This window comes from Dasypus novemcinctus, chromosome 20 (assembly GCF_030445035.2).
Source record: "Dasypus novemcinctus isolate mDasNov1 chromosome 20, mDasNov1.1.hap2, whole genome shotgun sequence".
Taxonomy (NCBI): Eukaryota; Metazoa; Chordata; class Mammalia; order Cingulata; family Dasypodidae; genus Dasypus; species Dasypus novemcinctus.
Window position 1 is genome coordinate 22,791,595 of NC_080692.1, and position 25,147 is coordinate 22,816,741.

Below are 25,147 nucleotides of genomic sequence, written 5' to 3' on the forward strand. Positions count from 1 at the left end.
CTAAATGCTTATATTAAAACAGGTGTTGAGGAATCTAGGAAACTGCATTAACAACTGATTTTTCTGTCACTGTAGTCTGAGAACCACTATGCTGGACTATTACATATACTTAGTCCAGTGATCCTCAAGGGTGATTTTATATGACAGTGATGCTTTTGATTATATGAAAGGTTATTGCTATAAATTCTAAAAACACAAACAAAACACTTTTAGAGAGTGGCTACAGTTGCAAAATAAAATTAATTTTGATAGGGTATTTCAGTGCCCCAGAAGGTTAGAAATGGCTGGTTTGGGGTACTGTATACTGGTGCCGTGCATATGCGCAGGCTCATCATCTGTTACATGTTTTCATTGTTGAAATTTGCTCTCTGAGAAACTGTGACACATTTAAGAAGTGTGACTTATCTGAAATTATTTAAATCATTTCACAGCTAGGTTTAGAACCTTTTTTTGCCAGGTTATCAATCTGCCATATTGGGAAGTTCACCTGATAATTGGCCCAGAACCCGGTCATTCTGTGACGTAAACTAAAAGCACTTGATACCCTATAAAAGGTGGGGATCTGATTTCACAAATAAGTGATAGCCTAATTCATAATAAATATTCTAGAGAAAATGACATTTTTCTCTCTAAGCCAGGAGACACAATATTTCCAAGATTCTGAATTCATTTAATTCATACATTGTTGACTTATATTTCACTGTTATTTAGTTTAGTAAGTTTTTCAATGCCAAAAAAACTATTGTTTCCCATGTCAACTAGTTACTGCAAAATGTATGTCTCTGAGTTCCCAACTTGTTATATTAACAAGTAATCAGTTATATATTTGAGGAATATTAATCACAAAAGATGTTCAACACTGTGTTCCATAAAACATTAGACTCAAAAGGCATCTAGCTCTAGTTAAGAGGTATTTAGGGAAGGATTCTAAGGAACAGATGAGCAGAAATGACTTTAATAACTTTGCTTGTTTACTACTTGATGGAAGTGACTTTGGGATAAGTTGTCCATTTTCCTCTTAACTTGTGCCCAGCCACTCCAGTTTCTTTGCAATTCTTGATTATTTGGCACAGTAACAGGAAGTAATGCTGGCAATGGTAGTGTAGGCATTTTCCCTTATGAAATTGCCAGTACACATGTACATTTCCCTTTCTGTCTCTTTAGCCCCAGGGAAAAGCTTTGCTTTTGAGGCGAAGGCAGAGGCAGAAGACATTAATTTTGCTCCTCGCTTTTTTTTTTCCCCCCTTTTTAGTTATTAGTTATATGATATTGGTCATTCATTCATTCATTCAATACCTGTTGAGCATGGATCATTGACCTAAATGTAAAATACAAAACTAAAACTTCTAGAAGATGACAAAGGAGAAAATCTAGGTGACCTTGGGTTTGGTGATGACTTCTTAGCTATACCTCAAAGCACAACCCATAAAAAAAAATCAGTAAGTTAGACTTTGTTAAAATTTAAAACTTCTGCTTTGCAAAGAACACTGTTAAGAGAATGAAAACACAAGTCACAAACTGGGAGAAAATACTTGTAAAACACATATGACAGAGGAATTGTATCCATAATATACAAAGAACTCTTAAAATGACAAGAAAATAAACAACCCAATTTAAAACTGGGCTAAAGAACTGAACAGACATCTCTCCAAAGATATACAGATGGCAAGTTGTGAGCATATATCATTAGGGAATTGCAAATTAAAACAAGACACCACTATACACCTATTAGAATGGCTAAAATTCAAACCATCACAACACCAGATGCTGGTGAGGATGTGGAGAAACAGGAATTCTCATTCATTGCTGGTAGAAATGCTAACAGGTATAGCCACTTTGGAAGACAGTTTGGTGGTTATTACAAAGCTGAACATAGGCTTACCATATGATCCAGAAATTGTGTTTGTAGGTGTTTACCTAAAGGAATTGAAAACGTGTCCACTCAAAACCTGCACATGAGTGTTTAGAGCAGCTTTATTCATAATCACCAAAAATTGGAAGCATCTAAGATGCTCTTACATGGGTAAATGGATAAACAAACTGTGATACATCCATACAGTGGAATATTACTCAGCAATTGTTTTAGGTTCCTTAGCTTCTCAAGCAAATACCATGTAATGTATTGGCTTAAACAACAAGAACTTAATTATTTCAGGGTTTTAAGGCTAAAAGATTCCCAATCAAGGCATCATCACGGCAATGCTTTCTTCCTGAAGATTGGCATTCTGGGGCTGGCTGCCGGTGATCCTGGGTCCTGGGCTCCTCTGTTAAATGACAGTGCACATGGTAGTCTCTCCTGGCCTCTCCCTTCTTGCCCAGGTTCTGCTGATTTTCAGTTTCTGGCTGTTCTCTCTGGCTTTCTCTCTATGTCTGAATTTCATTCTGCTCGTAAGAGACTCCAAAAATAGGATTAAGTCCCATCTTGATAGTTTGGGTCATACCTTAGCCAAAGTAACTTCATCAGAAAGTCCTACTTAGAATAGGTTCACAGCTATAGGAATAGATTAAGTGTAAGAATATATGTTTTTTCTGGGGTACATAACTCCAAACCACCACAGCAATGAGAAGAAATGAGTTATCAAGCCATGAAAGACATGGAGGAACTTTAAATATATATTGCTGTTTGGAAGAGGCCAGTATGAAAAAGCTACATATTGTAACATTTCAGTTGTTTGACACTGTGGGAAAGGTAAAACTATCAAAACAGTAAAAAGATCAGTGGTTGCCATGGGTTGGAGGTGTGTGTGGGAAGGGATGAATAGGCAGAGCAAAAGACATTTTTAGGGCAGTGAAATATTTTGTATGATACTGTAATAGTCGATACTTTTAGGGCAGTGAAATATTTTGTGTGATACCATAATAGTTGATACATGACACTATACATGTCAAAACCCATAGAAGGATATTCACAAAGAGTGAACCCTAATGTAAACTGAGGATTCAAGTTACTAATAACATATCTATCAATACATCAATTGTAACAAATGTACCACACTAATGTGTGAGAAGTTAGTTACAGGAAACTGTGGGTGGGGGAGGAGTTGGGGGATATATGAGAACTTTGTAATTGCTGAGCAATTTTTCTTTGAACCTAAAACTGCTTTAAAAACAAAGTTTAAGTTTGTTATTATTAAAATAAACCACAGAAGGAAACACATACCTGTTGATCCACAAAGAAGCCTATTAGAACGAATAATAAGTCCAGCAAGGTCACGAGATACAAGATCAATATATAAAAATCAATATTTTTATACTAGCACTTAACAATCTGAAAAGGAAATTGAGGAAATGATATTATTCACAATAGCAGAAAAAGAATTAAAACCTGGGAATAATTTTAACAGAAGAAGTATAAGACCTGTACACTGACAATCCTAAAACATTGCACAGGGAAATTAAAGACGACCTATAAATGGAAAGACATCCACGTTGATGGATTGGAGGAGTCAATATTATTAATATTAAAATGGCAACTCTCTCTAAACTGATCTATAGATTAAATGCAATCCTATCAAAATCCAATAAACTTTTTTTTTTTGCAGAATTGGACAAATTGATTATTAACTTATATGAAAATGCAGAAGTCCCAGAAAAATCAAGAATAAAGTTGGAGAACTTAAATGTCCCAATTTCAAAACTTACTCTAAAACTACAGTTATCAAGACAGTGAGGTATTAGCGTAAGAATAGGCATATGCTTTTCAGCCTAGGTGCCAAGGAATTCAAAGGAGAAAGGATAGTTTTTAACAAATAGCGCTGGGACATGTATATGCAAAAGAGATGAACTTACTGTCACGTCATACCATACACAAAAATATTAGCTCAAAATAGATCAGAGACCTAAATGTAAGAGTTAAAACTAGAAGAAAAATAGAAAATCTTCTAGATCTTGGATTAGGCAACAGTTTTTTAGGTATGACATCTAGAGCGTGATCCAGAAAATAAAAACATTGATAAGGGAAGCAGACTTGGCCCAGTGGATAGGGTGTCCGTCTACCACATGGTAGGTCCTCGGTTCAAATCCTGGGCCTCCTTTACCCGTGTGGAGCTGGCCCATGTGCAGTGCTGATGTGCACAAGGAGTGCCCTGCCACACAGGGGTGCCCCCACGTAGGGGAGCCCCACACGAATGGAGTGAGCCCTGTAAGGAGAGCCGCCCAGCACGAAAGAAAGTTCAGCCTGCCTAGGAATGGCGCCGCACACATGGAGAGTTGACGCAGCAAGATGACGCAACAAAAAGAAACACAGATTCCTGTGCCGCTGACAACAACAGAAGTGGACAAAAAGAAGAACATGCAGCAAATGAACACAGAGAACAGACAACTAGGGGAGGGGGAGGAAGGGGAGAGAAATAAATAAAATAAATCTTAAATAAAAACATAAATTGAGTGTTATCAAAATTTTAAAACTTGTATTTTAAAATATAACCTTAAGAAAATGAAAAATAGGGCACAGATTGGGAGAAAATATTTACAGATCACATAACTGATGAAAGGCTTTTATATAGAATATACAAAGAACATTTATTTATAAGAAGACAACCCAATTTAAAAATGGACAAGAGATTTGAATAGACATTTCACCAAAGAAGGTATACTAATGGTAAATGAAAGTATGTTCAGTATCACTGGTCATTAGGGAAATATGAATCAAAACCATATTAAGGTTACACTTCACAGCCAAAGCAATACCAATAGTGGTGAGGATGCAGAGAAACAAGAATCGTTATACATTGCTAGTGGGAATATAAAATTGTACAGCCACTTTAGAAAACAGCCTGTTAGTTTTTTAAAAAGTTAAACATAAATTTACTATAAGATCAGCAATTCCACTCCAAAATATTTTCCTAAGAGAAATGAAAATGTATGTCCACCCAAAGGCTTGCACATGAATCTTCATTGCAGCATTCTCATACTAGCCCACAATTGGAAATAACCCAAATGGCCATCATCTGATAAAAAGATAAATAAAATGTGTTATATCCATGCAGTGGAATACTATTTGGCAATTAAAAAAACAAAAAACAAAACTACTGATATGTTACAACATGGATACGCCTTAAAAGTGTTATGGTGTGAAAGAAGCCAGACACTAAAGATGACTTATTGTTGATTCTACTTATATGACAAGTCCATTAAAGGCAAATCTATAGGGACAGAAAGTAGATTTGTGGTGGCTTAGGGCTGGGGATAAGAACAGGATTAATTGTAAATGGGTATGAGGGTGCTCTTTGGGATAATGAAAAGTGTTCTAAAACTGGATTATGGTGGTGATTGCACAACTCAGTAAATTCGCTGAAAATCATTGACTTGTGACTTAAAATGGTTTAATTTTGCAGTTCCTAAATTATCCTGCAATAGTGAATGGGATAGCCAGGGTTTCTGCCTTAATGGAGCTATGGACTAGTGACAAGATCCAAGCAATCAGGCAACATAATATAAAATAAATACTTGAAAAGGAAAGTACAGAAACTTTTTTTAGCAGGAAAACCAGGAGACTGATGTTCTGAAGAGCACAGAGAAGAGACCATTAAGAAAGAGGGTCCAACTTGTGGGATGCTGCTGGGAAGAAAAGTGGCAGCATGGGGATCTGTAGTGACCTCAGTGAGCAATTTCATTGGAGTAATGATACAAAGAGCAAACTGGACTGGGTTGAGCTTTGAATAGCAGGAGAGGAAGTGGAGACAACACGTAGGAACTCAGGAGAATATAAAAAGGAACAAAGGAAAGAGATAGAGCATCTTAGTTGAAAATTAATGAAGATTTATGTCCTGCCCAGAATTGGGGAGATACTAGAGTATATTCATAAAATTATAAGAATGATCCAGGAGAGGGGCAGCAATAGATTCAGGAGATAGGGAAGTGAACAAAGGCACAAAGTCCTTCAGTAACTGAGATGTGCATTACAGAGTACAAACAATGGTATTGGCCTGCAAAGAAAACAAAACATTTCTTCACTTTTAACAGGGAAAAGAAGTTAAAGATAGATATAGAAGCATGTAGGATTAAATATTTGGCTATAAGGATTTAAGATAATATAGTTTCTCATTGGAATGTGAAGAGGTACGGAGATTATCATCTAAAAGGCAGGATGGGGGTGTGGGTCAGAGGAGTTATGGAAAATTTGAGGACAGAGAAGAGGATAATGAAGTATTCCCTGAGAACAAGAAAGACCACTTCCTTGGAGAGTGTAGGATTGCCAAGTGGATTTGAGCATCCATCTGAAGTTAGTGATCAAAAATATAAGTCAGCCCAGTTGTATATCTCAACAACTTTGTCTTGCTGGCGGTTCAGGCACAGACAAGGCAAATACTTGGGTAAACCAGAGTAGAGTTTTGTTAGGCAAGTATAGTGGAAAGCGGGGTAGGGAACAAGGCTTTGCTGAGGATATTTATAAAGGAGTGCTTATAAACCTGAACCATGAACTCTAAGGGAAAGGACATAGGCTTCAGTGTGCCTTTCTTTGTTAGCAAGGGGCACTTAAACCAGTCTTCTTCAAGTCATAGTTAATGGAACACAGCTTTTATAATAGCTGAAGTGCAAGGATATTATATATAATTAGTTTATCCATGATGTCAGTGTTGCTTATCATTACAACAATAAGTTGTTCTTTGGCATGGCATGTATTATATGCCCCATTAGTGATCCTTACAAATCATCCTAGTATTTGGAGGCAGTTATATAAGGGGTTGTCTAATATTTTCTTTAGCTAACATTTTCTTTATTTGGGTTTTTTGTTTTGTTTCATTTTGGGTTTTTTTGGTGAGATGCCAGGATGAGGAAGTTCTCACTGATTGACCTTCATTCAACTATCACAGGCTTGCTAAAGCAAAAGGGGTTAGGAAGATGGGTGAAGAAAAATTAAAATATATTATAATGCATTAATTATTAAATTAAAGCCGGGTTCTACTAACTACAAAACTATTCAGATCAGTGGAATAGAACAGAAAGTCCAGAAACAGACCTATATTTATGTAGAAATATAGTCTGTGATAAGGGTGACATTTCAAGTAAGAGGGAAATGCAGATTATTCAGTAAATGGTGTTGAACTAATTCGCTGATTACTTGGGGAAAATATAATTACATCTTTATCGTATAACATGTACAAACCTAAGTGCCAATAGGAACTTATTTTATGGTTTTAAAAAAAAACCTTAAAAGCATTAGAGGGAAGTGGATTTGGCTCAACAGATAAGAGCATCTGCCTTCTATATGGGAGGTCCAAGGTTCAAACCCAGGGCCTCCTGACCCGTGTGGCAAGCTGGCCCACACGCAGTGTTGATGTGCTCAAGGAGTGCCGTGCCACTCAGGAGTCTCCCCCGTGTAGGGGAGCCCCACATGCAAGGAGTGTGCCCCATATGGAGAGCCACCTAGCGTGAAAAAAAGTGCAGCCTGCACCAGAGTGGTCCTGCACACATGGAGAGCTGATGCAGCAAGATGATGCAACAAAAAGAGACACAGATTCCGGGTGCTGCTGACAAGAATACAAGCGGACACAGAAGAACACACAGTGAATGGACAACACAGAGAGCAGACAACCGGGGGGTGGGGTGGGAAGGGGAGAGAAATCAATAAAAAATTAATCTTAAAAAAAAAACCATTAGACAAAAATATATGGCAATTTATATCGCTAGTGACTGTAGAGAGATTTCTAAATATGAATCCAAACTCTAAAGGAAAAGTGTTAGTTTTGGTTAAATAAAATGTTTAAATTTTTGTATTCAAAAAACACTGTAAGCACCATTAAAAGGCAAACTATGAACAATAAAAGTACTTTCTACTGTATCATTAAAATACAAAGAATTCTTAAAAACCGTTGTTGGAGACAGGAACCCCAGGAGGAGGAAAGAAAAGAAAGAAGTATAAATGGCCAAGGATATTTAAAGAAAAAAGTAATCTCGAGTATTAAAGAAATGCTAACTGAAACATTGAGGTACCATTTTTATATAGCAGAATAGTAACATTTTGTTTCTGTTCATGATTAAATTTATTTTTAGTGAGGGGGAATTCCTATCAGCATTTCATGTAAGTTGTTATAACCTTTTTGGAAGGTAGTTTGTAAATAATCAATAAAAGCCTTAAAATTTGAAAATACACGTCAACCCAGTTCCATTTCTAGAAATGTATCATAAATATGTCCTCGTAGATAAGTGCAAATATTTACTACAAAAATGTTCATTAAGCATTCTTTCCTAAAAGAAAAACATTTTTAACAGCTTAAATGTCCCCAAACTGGAAATGGTAAAATAATGTATGAAAAAAAAAGTATGGTTATTTATAGTGAATATGTGCAACCATTAAATATGCAAGAGTAATGTTAACCAAGAAAGTTCTTGCAGCGTGTATGGTGTAATCTTATATTTACAAAACAAAAAATTGTATGTATATATATGTAAGGTGATGGGAAGAATATATATTAAACTTATTAACTTTATCTTTGGCTAGTGGGATTATGGATGATTTTCCTTTTTCCTAATCTTTATTTACTATCCTGTATATGTTTCCTTTTTAGAAAAAAACAAATGGTATTTTGTCAAATTAAAAAGAAAATTTGCAAGGAGCAAATGATATGAGGAATTATATATCTTTATATATCTTTTCTATTTTGTAGTCCAAATCGGTATCTCCTCTTTGACCTGGTGCAGTACGTCTTTGCAATGGCTCATAGGCCCTTCCTCCCATACCCCTTGCCACATTTTGCCTATCAGTAAGTAAACGTTTCTTTTGTGCACCTTCTAGAAAAGAGGTAACAAGATACACTTGTTCCTGATGCCTTCCCTTGAGTTATAGGGGATATGTCAGAAGGCAGGTCTCGACTCTTAATCTAGGAGGTGCTTCTGGTGTTATGAGGTGAACCTGTGGAAGAACCAGAGCAACCTAATAAAGGGAAATATCGGAGTGTTGATGGGAGAAGCTGTGTGCCTTTGAGATTGAATCAGTTGTGTACTGGGAGGCTAAATCCACAGTTTTTCAAATTCTTCAATTAAAAAAAAACCACTGGATTTTAATTTGGGAGAAGTGTCTTGCTTGACAGATTGTATTTAGGGAGCAATCAGGTTTCCCTCTGTTTCATACCACTCACCCCGAAGTGGGGAAGGGACCCTTCTTTTTAAAATGTCTGATCATGTAGTTGGGGAAAGGAGCCAGACTGATTCAGTCTTGGTCATGTGGGTTCCTTGTCTTCTTTCCCTGCTTCTTGGTTCAGTTCTTCTCTAGAAACTTGGAATTTTCAGGTCACACATGAGTGGTCTGATCAGGGAAACTTTCACATCATATTAGCCAGAGACTGATTTATAAACCAACATGGTGATTCATTCATTCAACAAATATGTGTGAAATGCCTTCTGTGTCTTAGGCAATGTAGTAGATACTCAAGATGTTATAGAAAATCCTCAAAAAGGTCAAATGGGGGTATCAGAAAAAAATGGTTAGAATGCAGTGTGTTGATAATATTTATTGAGTGTGTACTATTTTTCATGCTATTTACTTTGTCTCATTTAATCCTCATAGTGATTATAAAGTATTATAGGTACTCTTGATAGGACTATTTAACCTGAGAAAACCGAGACTCGGAGGAGTTAGTCACTTCTTCAAGGTCATATAGTGACCTAGTAGTCAAGTTAGGATTTGTATCAAGGTATTTTTTACTCCAGGGCTTGCTCTTTTGACTGTTAAACTTCTTGATAAATGCTACAGTGGGGTTAAACACAGGATCCAATGGGAGACCACTAGCTGGGCGTTTAGCTCAGTCTTGAAGATTTGGGAAGACAAAACCAAAATCTGAACCAAGAATTAGTTAGCTGAAAGGGATTGTAGTAGTAGCATTCTAGAAAAAGAATAGCAGGTTCATAAGCTTCATGTATTAGAACTGAAAATAATTGAGTATGGCTGACACGGAGGGAAAACAATGTGAGAAGGAGCTGGTACAGGGGAGGTTGCAGAGGTCCAGTGCTAAAAGGGTCCTATAAACTGTGTTAGCGAGTTTGGATTTGTTGCAAAAACGTCTGGGAGCCTTTGACTGGGAGCAAAAACGTCTGGGAGCAGAGGAATAGCTTGTGCAGAATTATTCTTTGGTTTGGTCATGTATTCAGTAATGTGGAAAATGGATTGGATCCAAGGAGACCTGTTGGGCCAATGTTTAGTAATCTAAGCAAGAAATGATAGCACCCTAAACTGAGATGGTAGTCCAGGGATGGAAGAGAAATGGATTTTTTTGGTAGCTATGTAGGTGGTGGATTCAGGACTTGGCCATTGGCAGGATGTGAAGGGTGAGAGAAGGAGGAATTGAGGCTGGTGCCTGTGCTTCTGCTGAGGACACGTTGCGTTAAGCTAGGGTAAGGATAGCTAGCATATATTGAGTGTTTGCTCAGTAACAGCACCTTTATGAGCTCTTTACCTGTATTGTCCTACTTGTTCCCCAAGCTCTTAACCACTATATTCTATAAACAGATACAGGGTATACAAAGCCAAAAGACTGCTTTTGGGGAAGCTGATGGGTGGGTTATATTTGGAGGATGTGGAATTTAGTATACCTATGGCATGTTGGAGATGTCTAGTGGGCTGCTGTATTGGTCCAGAGCTCAGGGGCAAGCCTGGGCTGGAGATGATGATTTGGGCAGCGTCAGCACACAGGGGTTAGGGGCATGGCTGTGGATGGTGTGGAGTGGTCGGAGTGGGTGGAAGAGGAGGGCTGATGACAGAATCGTGAGGAGTCCTTCTACTTAAAGAAGCAGCAGAGTAAGAATGTTATCAAAGAGGATAGAAAAGAGTGATCAGATGTTTAGCTGGAAAACAAAGTGAGTTTGAATGCCTAGATACCAAAGGGAGTGTCTTATGAAGGGAATGGCTGTTTTAAGGAGTGTGTTGCTGTTTTGTTCACGGCTCTACCTCCAGCACCTAGAAGAGTGCCTGGCACATAGTAAGCCCTCTATTACTAGTTGTGGAATGGAATGAAGGAAATACTGCAGAAAAGTCAAGGAAGAGAAGGGTTCCCAGAAGTACCCACTGGCTTAGGAACAAAGTTTCAGTGCAGTGGAGGGGGTATAAGGCAGATCGCAGTGAGGGACTTTATGGTTGTATATAAAACTGAGAGTTGTAAGTCGAGTTGACATATGCACATGCATCACCCACAAAGGGCACTAAAGTAGAATGCAGAAAGTTGTATTAACATAGAACTAGAGCACAGATTGGGAGGTTTGTAAGGGGTCTTTTTATTGAGTTATGTTAGCCCAATCACTTGTCTTTTTCTGCTATTGGGACAGATTTTCGGGAATTTGAGGCTTTAATATGTTGCTGGAGAAATTCTGAATAGTCTTCAGCTTCCTTTTTCATTTATTTATACCACCCATTTGAACGGTGTTTTTCAAGCTTTTAAAAGCTGTGGAACCTGTTGCTTAATGAATTCTGCTGGTTGTAGTGATGGGTTGATATTCAGAGCATATACCCTTATCCCTTGCCCTCAGTCTTCTGTGAGCATCCCAAGGAATTCCTAGGGTTCCTTAGACATTAGTTTAAAACCCACTGCAGATATTTAAGATAGTGCCTCAGGAAAACCCTCAGTTTCCATTAGTGATGAAAAGAGGCATGAATCAAGACAGGCAGCCCCTCTCACCCTGGGTTTTGTATTCTCTTCCTGATTTGAGTCATAGATCTTAGCTGTCTCCTTCCTTTTGGATATGTTTACTCCCTAGGGGTCCCTGCACTCAGGAATTACATTTTATATTTTGCACACCACACAGTTTACCTTGGATCCTTAACAGAAGCATATTTGAATGTCTTGAGGCTTAAATTAAAGTAGAATCTCAGTTTCATTGAATATTGGATCTTCTTTGTATTGTTGGTGGTGGTAGTTGTGTTTTATTTTTCAGTTTTTAAGGTACCTTGTCACATTGGTGGAGAGCAAGGCTTACCAGCAATTACAGAACTTCCAGCTAGGTCGGGGAATGGAACTGGGACTAAAAAGTAAAGATAACCTCACACCTGCTGGTGCTGGGATATTGGCTATTTTCTTTTTAAGAAAAGAAATTCAATGAATTCTTCCCTCTATAGCAACTTCTCTTCCTGTGGTTCTTTTTGGCTAACTTAAATATTAAACATAGACACACTCATCACATGTGCCATATTTATTCCTTTTTTCAGATTGATAGCGAGATTGTTTGAAATCAGTCCGTTTGAGCCGTGGACAACGAGGGATAAAGTGGAGCGGGTAAGTGAGTGCAGGTAACATCTGCCTGGACAGATGCTGGGCAGAGTGCTGTGGACGGATAATTAAGATTTGGGTTGGTTTGCTTGCTTGCTTGCTTGGATTATTCTCATGCTCTTGTCTGTTGGACTTCCTTCTGTCTAAGGTCGGCTCCTCTACTTGTGTGCTGAATCCCATCCACCCCCAACCTGTGCCAGGTGTTGTTCATCCATTATCTTCTTTCTTTCTTTATTGGTTTCTCTCTGCTGGCTCATTGCCACCAGCATACAAACATAACTTAATAACTCCCCCTTTTTCATTTTAAAGGTACTCCTCTTCCCCCATTCACCCTGTGTCCCTTCTAGCTACTGTCCCATTGTGTGTGTCCTTTTGTATCGTAACTCCTCAAGAGTTATCGCTACCTGCTGTTTGCTTCTTACTTTGTTCTTTCTTATCCCGTTTTTATTCCCATCTCACCCCCAAAACTAAACTGCTCTTTCCAAAGTCACTTGTTATCGCCATGCTCTCAAATCCAGCAGTCAGTCCTCTGACCTCACCTCACTCCATCTGTGAGCAGCATTGGTCAGAGGGGAGGGACCCTTCTGTTCTTGACACCCTGTCTTTCCCTCTGGATTCCAGTCCCTTCCACATTCTCTTAATTTTCCTCCTCTTTCCAGGCCAGGCATTTCAGTCTTTCTTCCTAGTTCACTCTCTTCTTCCTGATCTCTAGATGTTGGGAAACCCAAGGACTTGGTCCTCAGTCCTTCCCTTGACTGTCTTTACTCCATCTCTAAATGATCCTTCCCTAGTCTTGTGCTCCAGCTGCTGTCTATAAGTTCATGGCTGCAATGTTCTCTCCAGCCCTCTTCACCCTTCTGAGCTTCAGACTCTTAGATCAAGCTCTTTAGATATAGTAATGTCATCTGAGGCATAACATGTCCATATTTAAACTGCAAACTTGCTTCTTTCCTGGCCTCGCTCATCTCTTTTAATGCTATCACCATTCACTTTGTTACTCAAGTTAAAAATGCCAGAATCACTCTTGATTTCTTCCTTCCCCATTAAGTCTAGATCTAGACCAGCCCTGTCCCATGGAACTGTGTGCAGTGATGGAAAGAAATGAAATTTTAGCGTTATTTGCTTTTAATTAATTTTAATGTAGATTTAAATTGCCACATCTGGCTACTGGCTGCTGTATTAGACAACATAGATCTAAACCATTATCAAATATTACTGGAAATTCCCTAAACACATGCCAAATCTTATGGCTTCTCCCTGTTCATGCCTTTTTATTAACTTTTTTTTTTTTTTTTTTTTTGAGGTACCAGGGCCAGGGATTGAACCCGATCTCGTGTGGGAAGCTGGTACTCAACCACTGAGCCACATCAGCTCCTCTGAGCTGGTTATGTTTGTTTGCTTTTTGTTTCCAGGAGGCACTGGGGACTGAATCTGGGACCTCCCACATGGGAAGCAGGGGCCCAACCCCTTGAGCCACATCCACTCTCTTATTTAACTTTTTATTATGAAAATTTTCATTATAATATCGAACATTTTCAGCTTACAGGAAGGTATTGTCTCCAAACTTAGATTTTTGAGCTCCTTTTTTCCCCCTTTACTATTCTTCTAACCAGTCTCCTGCTTCCACTCTTGTCCCTCTACAGTGTGTTGAGTTCCAGATCTCTGCCTCTTCCCATTGCTGCCTCCAATGCTAGTCTTCTTCATTCTTCATTTACCCACTATATGAGGAAGTGTTTCAATGGAGGCTACACAATAAAATAAAAACACTGTACGTCTTTACCTTTGAAGATGTCTAGACCTGATATTGGCAAGGAGCAGTCAGATTGTCCTTTGTTACCTAAAGTGTCAAGATGAGAACCTGGTTCTCAGGAAAAAGATGTGAGTGGCAGCCATCATCTCCACCTCTGACATTTTCTGGATGTTCCTTCTATGTTCCTGTGAGATCCATGCAGGAGGACTGATTGTCAGACACCTTAGTTTGTCTTACACTAATGTGCCTCTTCCCTTTATTGAGAAAGTGTTGGAGCAGTTGGCTGAATAAATTTTAGAACACTTGGGTTTTTTTTTTAAAGATTTATTTCTCCCCCATCCCGCCATTGTCTGCTCTGTGTCCATCCGCTGTGTGTTCTGTGTCTGCTTGTATTCTCATTAGGTGTCTCTGGGAACCGATCCTGGGACCTTCCTTAGTGGGAGAGAGGCAATCATTCTCTTGCCACCACCGCAGGTCCCAGCCTGCTAAGTCTTTCATTGTCTCTTCTCTGTATCTCTTTTTGTTGCATCATCATGCTGCAGCAGCTCTCTGCATTGGCTGGCGCTCCTGCATGGGGTGGCACTCCACGTGGGCCAGCTTACCTTTACCAGGAGGCCCCAGGTATTAAACCCTGGACCTCCTTTACGGTAGAGCCCAGTTGCTTAAGCCACATCTGCTTCCCAGAACACTTGAGTTTTGAGCCCTTCTAAGAATTGCAGACTTTCTGGTTGGGAGAATGATCAGTGCTGCTCTCTTTACACATTCATTCTTTTGTATGCTTTTGAGAGTGTTATAGTTCATTTGCCTCTCCTGCAAACAAGCTGGGATTGGTTCCTTAGATCTATAATGAGCGTTGGTCAGGCAGATAAGTATAGTTGGACCAACACTTTATCTCTTACACTATCTCCATAATTCATCAGTTAGAAACTGAGGCAGAAAGTCCATGTTCAGAGAACAGGCACAAGGGAGAATTCAGGAATAGGTTCTGTTTTAGTTCCCCTTTAATTACTGAACTCGCCCTGTAAAACCATCCCTGGCAAATGTAATTAATGAGTTGGGCTTGGCCTCTCGAGGTTTGTTTCTGTTGAAATCTGTGGAATTTCTCATATAGAATAACAATGTTCTGTGCTTATGGATAGTGCTGGGATGCTTTGGTTTGATATTTGGTGACCTTGCCATTTTGAGTTTCAGGTATCAGAAACTGCCACAAATTCCTTGAAGTCAATCGAATTGCAGTAATTGACTCAGGCCAGCTCAAGGGCAGTACCTGATGTTCTTGGCCAATTTTCATTGCTCTTTGTGGTTCTTTATGTATCCAAAGGTTCACATCACAGATAGGAAATTGCCTCACCTACCTGGCTTAGAAGACCTTGGTATTCAGGCGACACCCCTGGAGCTCAAGGCCATCGAGGTGCTGCGCTGTCACCGCACTTACCGCTGGCTGTCTTCTGAAATTGAGGATGTGAAGCCAGCCAAGACAGTAAACCTTTAGTGCCCCTGGATTAGCCCCTGGCCTTTCGTGTCACTCAGGCCACCTGGCTAGCAACCAGCCTACCTGTGTCAGAGAATTCTGTACATAATGAATAAGATCCCTCTATTAAAACATCTATGATTAATTTCTGTGGCACTTTCTTTCTTGATTTGTAAAATGAGAAATCCAGTATTTAGAACTTGAATATAACTTCCCTTGTGTATATTTATACACACACACATATACACACATGGCCAGGGATTGTATCCTGAGTGTACAGCCTGGGACAAGGGTGTCCAGGGTGATTCGTTTCATGATAAGGAGGGATAAGCCAAGTCTCCATCCGTAGGGGCTGTTCCTGTGAGGACTTCGTGCCAGGTCCTCTGAGGGGTACACTTGCAATCCCTAGTGGCTTCATGTTACACATTACCTGATCCTCATTGCTGCTGAGACCCTGCAAGATTGGAATCCCGTCCCAATCCCCCTTTCTTTATCATTACCCTTGTGTAATTAAACAAGTCTACTTACCTTCTGGTTCTACTCTGAATTCCATTTGTTCTTCCAGGGTTCTCCAGAGTGTCTCCTTGCCTTTCCTTGGCTCAAAGGTCACTACACAGAAATTAACATTAATGACAGCTCTAAGTTTTATAATGCAGGCATATATAGGGTTACTTAAGAGGGGCTCTGAGAGGTTATCTCTGAAAGGATCAGCAAACTCACAAGAAATGGACTTTTAAAAAGCTGAGTCTTGAAGCATAGCCAGCTCAAATGTGTGGATGTGAACTTGTGTGTGTTTGGATGATGAAGCAAGCATTTAGAGCAAAGAGAACAGCACGAACAGATGCACTGGGGCTTGAAAGAGGAGCCAGTGATCATTAGGGGCAGAGAGCATTGGGGGGGCGGGGAGAATGACGAGTTTAAACTCTATCTTGGAGGTGACGCAGAACAGTTTAGCCAGTGAGCTCTGCACAGAAATGGGATCAAATAGAAGCTCCACCGCCTCTTAGCAGTGAGATCATGTACAAGTCATCTGACTCCTCTTTCAGCCTCAGTTTCCTTGTGTGAAGAATTCGGATGATAATACCTGCATTATGCATTGTGGTGAGGAATGAAATGAGATAACGTATGTAAAATACTGAGCCTGGCATGTAATATGCATACATTTGTTTCCTGACTTAATAACTGATATTCCCGAGAGGGAAGGACTGTATCCTTTAAGTGATGGAAACAGGGAATTAGTAAGTAGCTGAGCTATTTTCTGACCCAGATCTATCTGGCTATACAACGGATGCCTTATTCCAGGAAGGAATTTCAGGAGAAGGATACCACATTTACTTAGAAAGTTAAGGAACGAATGGCAGTTGTGGTAGAATGGAGCATTTGAAGAAACCTTGCCTGTGAAGGAAAGACCTGAGAGAGTGAGAGCCAGAGCTGGCTGAAAGGTTGAGGAGTGCAAAGACGAGTAGCCTGAGGTGGAGGGGACCTAGTATGTCAGCTGGTGAATGGGGAGAGAGCCCAGATCTAGGTAAAAGACAGATTAGCCGCAAACATTAGGATAGTGTGAGGTGATAATAGTAATATGAAAGTGTATGTTAAACCTCCTGATGTATTCAAATACTATTTTTGCTTCAAAATTTTCCTTTAAAATCTCAACTACAATGTAAGCCATGTGAGAGGAGGGATTTTCGTCTGTCACAGTCACTGCTATATCCCCAGCACCTAGAACAGTGCCAGACACCTACTAAGTGCTCAATATTTGTTGAATGAATGAATGAGTAGGGGGGAGAGATCCTTTTACTCTAGGTGAAAACTCCATCCGACCCCAAATTGCTCTGGTCTTGTTAAGGTAATAACCGTTTAAATTCTGTAATAAAATCTCAAAAGTGGGCTCAATTTGGTAATTAGAACACTGTCTCATGTAATGATCAAAACCTGAGCTAGTTAACCTCAAATCTCTTCTCCAACCCCCTCGGGAAGACTGTATGGTCAGCTTCTTTTCTGTCTCCACTCATCTCCCCCACCATTTACCAACAAATTTTCCTCTCTCCAAGGCTGGATTGAAGATGAGGGGTTATTGGGAGGGTGGGGGGCACAGCCTTATGTGGTGAGTGTCTTTGCTGATGGATACTTGGGACTTTTTGGCAGAGATGTTTAGAGGTGACTCTCCTGGAGTGCTTTTGTGAAAGTGATGATGGTTTGGCATTGGTAACTGAAGCTGTAGAAGTAGATGTTGCAGAAGATCAAGTGTCATATTAATAAAACATCACCCATTAACACCTTAGCACAAGTGAAAGTGACTACTCTGCTTTTCTGATAAGGACCTGAATAGCCAAATAGGGATGAATAATTTATTGCAAGTGGTAAGGTGTGTTGGATGGGAGCAGAAGTGAGTAACTCCACTTAATGAGTTGAAAGGGAATTTAGAGATTATCTAGTCCAGCCTCCACATTCTATAATTGAAGAAACCAAGTAGAAAACAAAAGAAGTGACCACTCTTGAGCCTCTCGGTAAGCAAACACAAATCCCTTCTGGGGTCAAGCAATTCATAAATAGGACAATAGGAAATGGAAGTGTAGAGGAAAACTTGAGCTTCAGTGGAAAAGTGTGCCTTATCTGGAGCCTGGACTCTAGATGAGAACACCTTCCTGGTTGCCTGCTTCTGATCCTAGAGAAGCTATTTTATAACTGTAAGCTGTTAATAACTGATAGCAATGTGAAAACAATTCTTATGTGATGACATGTAAATTCTGTCCAGCAGAGCTTTAGCTGACTTCCCTCGCCCTCTTTGAAGGAGGCCATTTTTGCCTCTAGGGCACATTTATTTCTTTGAACTGATTCTAACACTTTACCACCTTCTTCAGGACTTGTTCTTTTTTTCCTCCCTCCCTTCTCCTTGAGTTCACAAGAAATGTCATTTGGGAGATTCTAACAAGAGTGGGATGGTAGATTTTCAAAGAAGCAAATGAAGTTTTTTTCTTGGTGAAACACAAAAAAATGAACATATATTCTTTAAGATTAATGCTTAGGCTGTCCTAAATCAAAATGGAAACAAAATCATGGATGAATTACTAGGAAAACTGGAATAGAGGCTGAATAAAAAGCAAAGCGTCTACACTTTTGAGTTTCTTTAGTGAGTTTCACGATCATAGTAAATAAAGCATCCATGCATTTATCCATTCATTTAAAAATTCCTGGAGTTTACTTGGGATGTCAAATACCTCTAAGACTATCTCTACCTTTACTCATTTCACACACTTTTATAAATATGGTAAGCAAGACCTTTAGACTCACAATAATCCTAAGAGGTAGGTATTATCTCTGGGAAGAGAGATAAAACAAAAGGGAGTTTCTAGGGCTAAGAGAGTTAAAATGGGAGTCGAGAGGCCATTCAGGAAGTTAATCATGTGCACACCTCTGCCAGATGTCACAAATGGCCACGGTATGCCAGATCCAAGAGCAGAAATGTTTCTGAGGAATCTGGATGCCGCGAACCAACTTCAAGAGTAATCAGTAAACATCTAACTTGAATGACATTTGGAAAGCCCCAAATGTCCACTGATCATAATTCTTTATTTTATTAGAGCAATATAAAACTTAATCGTATTTCTATACACCAACAATGAACAGATTGAAGATGAAATCAAGAAAACAATCGCATCTACAATACTATAAAAAAGATTAAAATACTTAGGAACAAATTTTTAAAAAGAAGTGCAAAATTGTACACCAAAACCTACAATGCACTGTTAAAAGAAATTAAAGATCCAAACAAATGGAAAGACATTCCACATTCATGGATCAATCATAATTCTTTACAAACAATTTATGTAATCTTTTTCTTTATAAACTCTTGCTTGGTTGCTACCTGAATCTGTGATCCCCAAATTGCAATTCTAAGACCCCATATAAACATTTTTGTTGCCTTGCAGCTCAGCCTGTAATTTCTCAATGGACATCTCCATTCTACAGATAAGGAGAACTATGGTAGATTTACTTAAAGTTGCACAGCCTGTAAATGGCAATCTGTATTCTAACCCATATCTTCTGATTCTAAATCCAGAACTCTAAACGTGGATCGTATTGGTTTTGTGGGGCTCATTATTTTGAAATAAAAACAAAGAAAGCATAACATTGTGAATGTAAATAACACCACTGAATTGTAAACTTGAAAGTCGTTAAAATGGGCAATGTTATTTTGTAATTTGTTAGCATAATAAAAATTTTTAAAGCAATGGCAACAACGAAGAATATTTTTTATGCTACCTGCTGATAAATGTGAGTGCTATTGACTTGTTCAACAAATCTTCCTGTGATCCTGGTTCAGTTGCCTTCCTTATCTATTGCAAAATTTTCTACTAGACTCAATTCAGCTGAACTCTCATGTCATTTTAGACATTGTGTTAGGTGCTAGGGATACAAAGAAAAGTAAAAAGTTGATTCTACTCAAGGACCTCCTAACTGGTCTTTTCTACCTCTGGTCTCTACTCATTCCAAATCTCACTTTACCTTATAAGCTTGGAATTTAATTCCCTTGCTTTAAAATGCTAAATGGTTCTCCCCACAATAAAGTCGGAACTCCTGAGCAGGGCCAGGACAAGGGGGAGGGAATCAGAAAGGGAAACTAGTCTGATGGATGATGGTGTTGCTTTCAGGCATGTGGATTCATGGGATGGGGGAGAATTGTTAGGGAGGGAGTTTCAAAGTTCATGGTTGGCGTTTTGGCAAAAGGCAGGACTGAAGAAATAGATTTGGGAGCCCTTAGTGTTCAGCTAAAGCCAAATGGGAAAGAAGAGAATTAGAAAAAGGGACAAGACTACTGGGACACCAATCAGGAGGAACACTTAGAGGTCCCGGGTCCAGCTGGCCAAATTGTTCTTTCTTTCTTCAGGGTCAAATTGTTCTTACTGCTATTGATAGAAATGACAAAGGAAATAATGTAACAAGTTCCCCAGGGTTAAAACTCAGAAACACAACTTGAAGTGCGAGTTATTCCCATCCTTGGAGAAAATTATTACAGAAGGTAGGGAAGTGACCATGATATAAATCTTCAAACTACATATGTCCAGTTTGGAGATGAGGGACCAGCACTGATGTGATAAATCCCATAAATCACCTCAATATTATACGTAATTCAGCAAAGAACAGGCTTGTACACTTTGCTCACACTTCTAATTATTTCCATAGGAAATGGGAATTACTAGATTAAAGGGAGTGAACATCTTTAAGGATCTTGATAACCATTGAGAAATCAGCTTCAAGAAAGACTACAATTTATATACCTACCAATCGTATACCCCATCCTTGCTAATGCTGAATATATTCCTGTTTTTGAAATTTTTGTCTATTTTATAGGGTATAAAGGATATTTATTCAAATCCTTTTCTTTGATCATTAGAATTGTCTTTCCTATGCTTATCGGTCATTTAACTTCTTTTGTGAATGGAGTTTTCATATTTTCTTATTGAGATGACCATTTAAAAAAAATCTACATGTAATAACATTTTATATAGTAAAAGGTATGTCATATACCATAGGGTGCAAATGTTTTTTCCACTTGGTTACTTGACTCTTTTTTTTTTTTTTTTGAAAATTAAAAGGCATACAGAAAAAATATTGCAAGATAACAAACAGTTGTTATCCAGCACCCAGAGTCAACAAATGTTAACATTATCGTGCTTCTGATTTTTTAATACAAAATAAAACATTACAGAGAAGTTGAAGCCTTCTGACCCCTCCAATTCCATTCTCCCTTTCCAGAGGACTTGGCTCACTCATGTGAATTTGGGGCAGGGGTTCTTAACATTTTTTGTTTCATGGGCCCCTTTGCCAGTCAGGTGAAAACTACAGACCCCTTCTCAGAATACAGTGGCAGATAGTTTTAGGACAGTCAACATCGGCATTCTTTAAATTAAAATTTAGGATCATTCAAAATTATGTTTTACAACTTACCCATAATTTCAATACCTGATAACCTAATACAGTTCAAATGGTCATTTTCAGTAAACATTTAGAAATTCTGTGTTGCCAGAGAGCTGGCCAACTATGTTGTACAATAGTTGGTACACAGCAGGACTGTGATCACGTGTGATCTAGCATCTGGTCTAACAACTACCATAATTTTGAAGTATGGATGAGCGTAAGCAATTTGTTGAGATATGTAAAAACTGTAATGTGATAATGAAATGAATACTACTGTAATTTATTGCATACATTCATAAGTGAAGGAAATGCTAGATTTCCATTAGGTGTTAGAGAAAATAAAGATAATAAGTTGATTCTTTTCAATTCAAGCTCAAAGACCCCCTGAAATCTTTCCAGGGTCCCCTTGGGGGTCTGTGGACCCCTGGTAAAGAACCCCATCCAGGCCATGTCTTTAAATTCGTGTTTTATATATATATATACATGCTTAAGCAGTATATTTTGTATGTGTAAAAATGTGAGATACTATCAAATGTTTTCAAGATCTATTGATGTTGATATAATAGCTGTAATTAATTTAGAATTACCATTACATAAATATACCATAGTTGGTTTATGCTTTTCCATGGACATTGGGTTTCCATTTGTCATGAATAGGGAGCAGAGCTGTCAGTGTTTCCTGGTGCACACTCTAGGTCCTGTGAAGCCACAGGTGGAATAGCCAGGTCCTCTGCCTCCCATCAGCAGGTGCAAGTGTCTTCCCTACATCCTCTCCCACTCTGGGTACTGCCAGACTCTAGGTTTGGTCATGCAAATGGGTGAGTTTGTTTTTAGTTTGCCAAAGGTCTGCCAATGCAAAATACCAGAAATGCAAATGGGTGAGTTTGTTTTTAGTTTGCCAAAGGTCTGCCAATGCAAAGTACCAGAAATGTGTAATTGGCTTTTTCTTTTTGAGGTACCAGGGCTATGGATTGAACCTGGGACCTTGTATGTGTGAAGCCAGCACTCAACCCTCAGGCCATATCAGCTTTCCTGAGTTTGATGTTTGCTTGTTGTTTGTTTGTTTTTGTTTTTAGGAGGCACCGGAGACGAATCTGGCACTTCCCACGTAGGAAGCATGCACTCAACCACTTGAGCCACATCTGCTCCTCTGTTGGCTTTTATAAAGGGTATTTACTGGGGGTTGAAGCTTATAGTTCCAAGGCTGTGAAAAGCCCAACTCCATGCACCGTAAGAAGTGCTTTTTTGCCCAAGTCAACTGCCACATGATGAAGCACGATGGTGGGCAATCTCTGCTTTCCCCTCCGGGCTGTACTGTACTTGACTTATTTTTTTTTAAAGATTTATTTATTTATTTATTTCCCCTTCCCCCCTGCCCCGGTTGTCTGTTCTCTGTGTCTATTTGCTGTGTCATCTTCTTTGTCCGCTTCTATTGTTGTCAGCGGCATGGAAATCTGTGTTTCTTTTTGTTGCGTCATCTTGTGTCAGCTCTCCGTGTGGGCGGCACCATTCTTAGGCAGGCTGAACTTTCTTTCACGCTGGGCGGCTCTCCTTACGGGGCACACTCCTTGCACGTGGGGCTCCACTACGTGGGGGACACCCCTGCATGGCAGGGCACTCCTTGCGCGCATCAGCACTGCACGTGGGCCAGCTCCACACGGGTCACGGAGGCCTGGGGTTTGAACCGTGGACCTCCCATGTTGTAGACGGACGCCCTAACCACTGCGCCAAGTCCGCTTCCCTGTACTTGACTTTAAATATATAGAAGCTTATGCTTTTATTTAATTAAATCTATTGAATTTTTCCTTTGTGAATTCTTCTAGTATTCTTCCCGTTTCCATATCAAATCAATACCTACCTATATTTTCTTATATTTTTTAATGTTTCAACTTCTAAGACATCTGAATTTAAATTTATAGTATGTAGTGAAGCTGTAACTTCCTTTCCCTTTTTTATTCTTTACTAAATATCTTCTCTTTAGCCAATAATGTGTCATGCCATCTTTGTCATAGGATAGAGATTAAAAGTATGGATTCTGGAGGCAGACTGCTGGTTTCAAATCCCAACTCCAATAGTTACTTGATCTTGGGTAAGTTAATTAACTGATCTATTTGCTCATCTGTAAAATGGGTGTAATAATAGTATCTACTCATATGGTATAAGAATTTAATGAACTCATATATGTAGAGCATTTAGAAGAGTGCCTGGCACATGAATAAATGCTATGTGGGTGTTGGCTATAATTATAAATCAATCTGTCTCTAGTAGGGTGTCTTTTTGGAGCTTCATTGACATGTTACATATTGGGTCAAGTTGGATTCTATTTTTAATTATTGCAGCTTTATAGTACTTTTAATATCTAGTGAAGTAAGTAAATCCTAAGAGGGATGATACTTGATGACTCAAGATCTTGGATGAAATGAGAAGCTATAGAGTTGTGGGTTTAGAAAGGAAAAACACATTTTATTTAAGAAAATATTTTGGCAAATCACTAGGAAGTCACTGTATTATTTAATTTATTTATTCTTTTATTAAACCTTTATTGAAGCTCTATTATATGTCAAATTCTATGCTAGATTCTGTAAATTAGAGTGAAGGAGATATTGCTTCTGTCTTTAAGAGCAAAAGTCTAGTGGAGAAGACAGATACGTAAGCTGTATTTTATAAATTAAAATACAGCCAGGTAATGGTATTTCAGAGATGCAAGCAAAGCACCACAGGGATGCAGGGAGCATATGACTGAATGAGGAGTTCAGAAAAGCATCCCAGGGAAGGTGATGTTTAAATGGGACATGGCGGGATGAATAGGAATTTAGCATACCATGTAGTGAAAGAAAAGGGGAAGGGCATTTCCAGAGGAAACAGCATGTGCAAAGACCAAGTTTAGGAAGAAACTTGGCTGGGCAAGTAGACAGGATTCAATCATGCAGACCTTGTACAACATGCTAAAGGGTTTTGACTTCATCCAGCTAGAAATAGGAGCAACTGAAAGGCTTGAAGCAAAACAGTGACATCAGATTTAAGTTTTGGAAAGAGTACTCTGGCTGCACTGTATAGAATATTATCAGAAGGGGGTAGAACTGGAGGCAGGGAGACCAGTCAGTAGACCATGTATTACCAGACATGATAATGGCTTGGAAGAGTAGATGGAGAGTAGTGGATGGATTTGAAAGCTATTTAAGAAATTGAATTCGCACAACTTGATGATGAACTAAATGTGGAAGTGGGTGAAGAATCAAGGATTCTTCCAAGGTCTCTGGCTTGGGAACCTGGCTGGTTGGTGGAACCATTGAACAAGATTTGGACCATAGAAAAGGGAGCAGATTTACATGGGGAAGTTTGGGCATAACAAACTGGAGGTGCTGTGGAGCATCCAGGTGGAAATGTCCTCAAGGCAGTATAGATATTTGGAAAATAAGCCTATGAAGAAGGTCACCCTAATTTGTGACCAAAGAAATACAAATGTAATTGACAATAAGCTATTTCTCCCCTATCATATTAGTAAGTAACCATACCAACAACAGTAAACCAGAGTTTGCACAGACTGGTGATGTAGAATATCTTTTCTCCTTCAGGGGGTAAAGTGGGGGTGGGGATGGGGGGGTAGAGAATAAAAGGAAACGAGCAATTTGGAAATATTCATGGAAGTAACACTTCAAGGGTTTTATCTTTAGGAAGTAATCTTGAATTTGGGCAAAGAATTAAATAAAAAAAAAATTTTTTTTCCACCCCTGAGATGGCTCCCTTTTCTGTTTCCTCATTATTTCTACTTGCTATGTCTGCTCATTGCGTTTGTTCATTGTGTCCACT

At 39.0% G+C, this 25,147-nt stretch overlaps 1 protein-coding gene across 2 annotated transcripts in view; it reads left to right on the forward strand.

Annotated features, from left to right (window-relative positions):
• The window catches only part of NDUFA9 (NADH:ubiquinone oxidoreductase subunit A9), a 46,939-nt gene extending 27,283 nt beyond the window's left edge, over window positions 1-19,656 (forward strand). For both annotated transcript variants that reach the window (XM_058282617.2, XM_071210133.1), the window contains exons 10-12: window positions 8,610-8,705; window positions 12,137-12,203; window positions 15,269-19,656. In XM_058282617.2, coding sequence (XP_058138600.1) covers window positions 8,610-8,705; window positions 12,137-12,203; window positions 15,269-15,439 — 334 coding nt within the window. In that variant the 3' untranslated portion in view covers window positions 15,440-19,656. The remainder of the gene's footprint in view (window positions 1-8,609; window positions 8,706-12,136; window positions 12,204-15,268) is intronic.
• The last annotated feature ends 5,491 nt before the right edge of the window (window positions 19,657-25,147 follow it).